The sequence below is a fragment of the Austrofundulus limnaeus genome, unplaced genomic scaffold (assembly GCF_001266775.1).
Source record: "Austrofundulus limnaeus strain Quisiro unplaced genomic scaffold, Austrofundulus_limnaeus-1.0 Scaffold1649, whole genome shotgun sequence".
In the NCBI taxonomy this organism is placed as follows: domain Eukaryota; kingdom Metazoa; phylum Chordata; class Actinopteri; order Cyprinodontiformes; family Rivulidae; genus Austrofundulus; species Austrofundulus limnaeus.
The window spans coordinates 22,118-27,735 of record NW_013954051.1 but is presented as its reverse complement, the minus strand read 5'-3'; the positions used below and the strand labels follow the sequence as shown (position 1 = coordinate 27,735).

Here is a 5,618-nt window from a genome sequence, read left to right as displayed (position 1 = left end):
GTGTGAATGTATGAGTGTATGTTTAGATAATGTAAGGTAGAATATATGTATATATAGATGAGGATAAATATTTAAACCATCACGAATCACACTCCATACCAGTAAGTGGCGGTAATGCTTCTAACAGTTTGTTGCCAACCGCCATAAATCCGACAAGAAGAAGAAGAAGAAGAAGAGACGGACCCACACTGTTAAAGCCGCCACGGGTGTTTATTTAATGACAAATTATACGTTTTGTTTGAGTTTTACTGTTGGACGTTTTAGGCCTTTATACATCGGTGGTTTTAGGCACTAGCGACCCGAAAATGAAACTCGGGGAATGATGATGATTATTGTTATTGTTTTAAATTGTCGGAACATTTTCATCAAAGCTGAAAGATGAAGAGAAATGAATCAACCGAGTTTTCTTCTGAGCGGTTTGAATATTTACAGACTCTGGTGACTGAATTTCAGGACACAGACAGTGAAGGTAAAACTAGCTTTTATCCTTTTAACATAAAAAGKAAAAGCAAAACGGAAGTTATTAAAACGAGTCCTTGAACGCATCACTAAGACAAAAACAACTTCTGATTTTAATAAGAGATTTTTTTTTCTAGAGTTCTTACAAAAATAAATGGGCGTAAATCACTTTATTAGCTCTGTGGCTCCAATCCTCTACCGTAAAACAACACTAAAAGAATTAAGACAATGAAACGAGAAAAAAGACACAAGCATACTTTTCACAATGTTTTACTGAACCGAAACAAACAGGAATGACTTTTTTTTTCTTTAAAAGGAAAACTTGAACTTAAATGGAAGAAAACAGACAACAAACAGAATAGATTTTTTTAATGATAAAATTGGGCACCAGAATAATTTAATATTTTAAAATAATCAGTCACTTCTTTTCTCTGGTTTCACAGTTTTACTGCAGTTTATTTAAATTATTGATCCAAACCAGACAGTAACATTCAGGGCAGATGCTGTGGTTTAAAGTATTTGATCTACAAACAAACCTTTTTTATTTTCTGCTTTAAAATAAAAAAGGTTTCTTTTTTATTTTATTTTTCTTAAGTCAGTCTGACTTTAAGCGCCCTCTTGTGGAGTAATTCTGCACTGCAGCTTCAGTTGCTTTTCTTCTTTATTTATTTATTTATTTATTTATTTATTTATCAGGTTTAATTGATTGTCTTTTTTTCCCCTCAGAGGCGAAGCAGCAGGTTCTGGCAAACCTCGCCAACTTTTCCTACGACCCAAAGAACACAGAGTACCTCCTGCAGCTGCAGGTGCCAGACCTTTTCCTGGACATGTTGACTGAGGAGAACGAGGACTTTGTGGAGTTTGGGATGGGTAAGTTTCAGCCTGACAGGGCTTATAAATCAGACGGTGTCTCTTTGAGGAAACCGTCAGCTGTTGCTTCGTGTCCTCAGGGGGTCTGTGTAACCTCAGCATGGACCCRGAATGCAGAGACGTCATCTTGCAGGGCGACGGCATCGCCGCAGTGACCAACTGTCTGTCCAATCGGAGGGAGGAGACGGTGCTGTCCGCCATCACCACCCTCATGAACCTCACCACGGCGGCYACGCGCTCTCGGACCACCGAGCCGGGCGTCCTGCAGTGCATGCTGCGCTTCTCYCTCGCAGAGAGCCCACGCCTGCGCAACCTGGCCTCCGTCTTCCTGCAGGACTGCTGCAGCCAGGAGCAGGTGAGGCGGGCCGAGCGGCAGATGCAGGGGCCGCAGGCGGCGGTCGGGATCCCACTGCCCAGAGACTGACGACCCCAAAGGGGCGCTTCGTGACTCGCTTCACAGGTCAGGTCAGGTCTTCAGAGGCGGAGCCAGAAACAGAACTTTAAAGCTCCGGTGACTCATCCTTTTAAATACAAAAAGTCAAAGAAAACATCTTGATAATTAACACATTATTTTACTCATTTGGACACATAACTGGTATTTTTTATTTTAAACTTGTCTCAGCATACAGGAAACAGGAAGTGACATCAAAGGGGAACTCTTTAAGAAAACTTTCTGGTCTTTATTGGAACAATATTATTTGAACTCTGACTCTTTTTTTGTTGTTGTTGTCAAAATAATCTACAGAAACATCAGATTCCTCTACACATTTTAGCAAAAAACAAAGGTTTTCATTCCCCTCTGACATCACTTCCTGTTACTTCACATGCGAATATCTCAACAGCTGTTCATCTCAGCGGCATGAAATTCATTTTGTAATATGTTCTCAGTGTTATCTGTCAAAATGCATTTGTTTTATTACAAAAAAATGTGATATCACAGGCACTTTAAATCCTCACACTGCAGCACCAAGACTAAGTTTCTGCATTTGTTTACAAGTGTAAAACAGAAGAAATGAAGTGTTTGTAAAACTGGRTGCAGATTCATTTAAGTAGAAAGAAATTATTAGGAACTTGTGTTAAAATCAGTGGAGTTTCTGTTGATCAAATATGTATTTTTAACATTTTTAACCATGAAGTTTCCCTGAGTTATTTATTTCCCAACATGGTGCAAATTGTGAAACCTAAACAAAAACAAAATTCCCATGTCCTGAAAAATTTAAAACAAATCTCAAACTATGCAAATTTAAAATAAAATAAAAAAGCTGGTTTGTTTTCAGAACTGGTTCTGGACCGAGTCCTTCAGGTCTAGACAGGACCCGACATTCGATCCTGCAGCTTCGCGTCACGCCGTCCGTTCAGGAAATTCTCCACAGCTGAGTGTGTCTGAAATACAGACTAGTTTAAAAAAATTAAACAAATAAGGTTTTAATCCAAATAAACGGCAGGAAAACAAACTTTCTTTCTTCCTGTAAAGAGAAAAACGCCCACATCTGGTTTTTATCACCTTAAGTTTATTTCAAGTTTTTTTTGTAAAAAAATTCGGTTTGAAAAGTGGACATGTGAACAAAACTCTACAACAGATTCACAGAACATGCAGAAATAAATCACATTTGGTTTATTTTTTTATCTGTTTGTAAAAAAAACATTTTTTATTTAAGTAAATCATGTTTTTGTTAAAATGAATCAATGAAGTGTTTGATTTGTTTCTTAAGTTTTTTTTTTTCTTCCAATAATCGTCGGTGTAAAGTTTCTTCAGTTTTACATTTCTTCAGAGGAAGTCTTTCATTTCCCCTCCTTCAGGCCCAGCTGCCGCTCCGCCTCCTCACGCAGTTTGTGCTTCTGGATCTGAGGAAAGTTTCACAAAAAGTAAAAATCAGTTCAGTTAAATCAAGCAGAGACTGACTGACTGACGACCAACAATTGGCTCAGTGCTTATAAAAATGAGACTGTAGGGATTTTTGTTTTGTTTACAAAGGTCAAGTAGCTGCGGCGGCCATCTTGACTGGCAGATTCTGTGTCTCTCTGAGCCACCTTGGAGTAACAAATTGTTTAATTACATCTTATTTTAGTTCTAATTTATCCTCTTTTCTTTGTCTTCATTCATTTTGGTATTTTTGGTCACCAAAGCCGGTTCAGGTTTTGGCTAATTTTTTGTCTCCACCTGTTCAGGCGCTCGTTAACTCAAACAGCCAATCAGATGGCAGCCTTTAGGTGTCAAAGGTGTTGAAGATGAGAGACAGGAAGCAGAGATCAGCTGCTCATTCTGGATCTGTTTTCCCTCCGTGTGTGTAACTGAAAATAAAATAAAATCACCTTTCCGGTAATGGTCAGCGGGTAGGTGGTCACGAAGAGGACGTAACGAGGAATCTTGAAGTGAGCGATCTGAAAGAAGAGGATYAACGTGGAGCTCAGAGGTTCGGTCGGACTCAAAGTGTCCACAGAGGACCAGCAAAGACCCCCACCTGTCCTTTGCAGAAAGCTTTGATCTCTTCGGCCGTGCACTCCTGACCCTCTGCCAGTTTGATGCAGGCGCAGACCTCCTCACCCATCCGGGGGTCCTTCACTCCGACCACCTGAGGGGCAGCGAGGAAATCCAGGGGGAAAAAACAGGAAACATGAAAGAYATTAAAACTTTTCATTAAAATTCCTAAAATTTAAATTACTGTRGATGTTTTAAAGTGCCTGTGACATCAATTTTTTATAATAAATATGAATGTATTTTTGGAAAGATAACACTGATAACATATTGTAAAAAAAGATTTCACGCCGCTGCGATGAACAGTTGTTGAGATATTCACATGTAAAGAAAAAGGAAGTGATGTCAAAGGGGAACGTCTGAATGTAAACAGCATTGATAAAATGGCTAACAACACAGATTATAGTGAAAAATCTGATGTTTCTTTAGATTATTTTAATCTCTATCATTGAGAGATGAGAGAGTCAGAGTTCAAATATTGTTTCAGTAAACAAAAAACAATTTTCTTCCTCAAAGAGTTCCTCTTTGATGTCACTTCCTGTTTCACTTTAGCTGAGCCAAATTCAAAAGAAAATATGCCAATTATGTGACATAATGTGTCAAATCATGTGCATTATGCCAAGTTTCTTAAATATAAATATATTTTCATTGACTTTTTGTATTTCATGGAAATGCACGTCACAGGCACTTTAATCAGATGAAAAATGATGGCACATTAGCAGCCGAATGTTCTGAACTTTCAGCTTATTTCAGCTGCTTTTTGCTCCACAAACATTTTTGGGGTTTTCTGCAGGAATTTGTTACTTGTAGCTGAATTTTTCTTCATTTTTTTCTATAATAAACCACAAAAATGTTCACAACTTAGGGTGTGATTTTGTTATGCCTCGACAGAAGTCTTTCTTCTCTGAAGCAGCAGGTCCAGGAGAGAAACCTAGACCCCCGCTTTACCCAGAGACCTCCTCCAGCTCCTTSTGGYGGACCCCGAGACGTTCCAAAGAGGATTTATAAACCCGCTGGGTCTCCCTTGGGGTTTTTGTAATTTTAAAGAGTTAATCTGAGATGTGAGACGTTATTTCATTTTGCTGAATGAGGAATAAAAAAGTCTGGGTGTAGTAGCCACTCCTGTCCACAGGTGGTGCTGTTTGAAGGTCACCTGTGCCTCTATCACTTTGGGGTGCGTGTGCAGAAACTGCTCGATCTCAGCGGGGTAAATGTTCTCTCCTCCTCTGATGATCATGTCTTTGCTCCGCCCATCAATCTTGCAGTAGCCGAACTCGTCCAGGCTGCCGATGTCTCTGGACAAGACAAAAAACAAACAAAAAAAAACGAGACGTTCAGGACGCTGCCTCGTTATTTAACCCCGTGTTCTCAGGTGGGACTCACCCAGTCTTGTACCAGCCTTCTTTGGTGATGGTCTCCCTGGTTTTGGTCTCGTCGGCCCAGTACTCCAGCATCACGCAGTATCCTCGGATCATGATCTCCCCCTTCTCCCCCAGAGGGACCATCTCCCCCGTGACTGGATTCACGATTTTAGCCTGAGGGTCAAAAAACAAAAACTTTAAACTAATCACGATTGTCTGAAACAAACAGAAATAATTCATTTTAACACACTTAGTTTGAGTTAGATGTTACATATTTCCCTGCTCCAACACACCTGATTCAGTCACTGAACTACCTCTTCCAAGTTCTGCAGTATGGAGGACTGACACTGACATAATTAGAAATAAAAGCAGAAATAGATAAATGAACCTTTAAATAAATAAATACATTTAAAATGCACCAAATAAATTCAAAAGGAGAACTTTACCTCATG

The 5,618-nt window shown here is 39.5% G+C and overlaps 2 protein-coding genes across 3 annotated transcripts in view; one reads left to right on the top strand and one right to left on the bottom strand.

Moving 5' to 3' along the window:
• The first annotated feature begins 160 nt into the window (after positions 1–160).
• Positions 161–1,999, top strand: armc7 (armadillo repeat containing 7). The gene is made up of 3 exons (XM_014033159.1): positions 161–469; positions 1,186–1,329; positions 1,410–1,999. The coding sequence occupies exons 1-3, from the start codon at positions 379–381 to the stop codon at positions 1,751–1,753; spliced, it is 579 nt and encodes a 192-aa protein (XP_013888613.1). The 5' UTR covers positions 161–378; the 3' UTR covers positions 1,754–1,999.
• A 1,037-nt stretch (positions 2,000–3,036) lies between these two features.
• Positions 3,037–5,618, bottom strand: part of acsf2 (acyl-CoA synthetase family member 2) — a gene marked incomplete at its 5' end in the record, with an annotated part of 21,405 nt that continues 18,823 nt past the window's right edge. The window contains 5 exon segments of one of the 2 annotated variants that reach the window (XM_014033156.1): positions 3,037–3,174; positions 3,643–3,711; positions 3,792–3,902; positions 4,959–5,100; positions 5,189–5,340. In XM_014033156.1, the coding sequence (XP_013888610.1) occupies positions 3,112–3,174; positions 3,643–3,711; positions 3,792–3,902; positions 4,959–5,100; positions 5,189–5,340 (537 nt within the window). In that variant the 3' untranslated portion in view covers positions 3,037–3,111. 2 annotated transcript variants of the gene reach the window in all.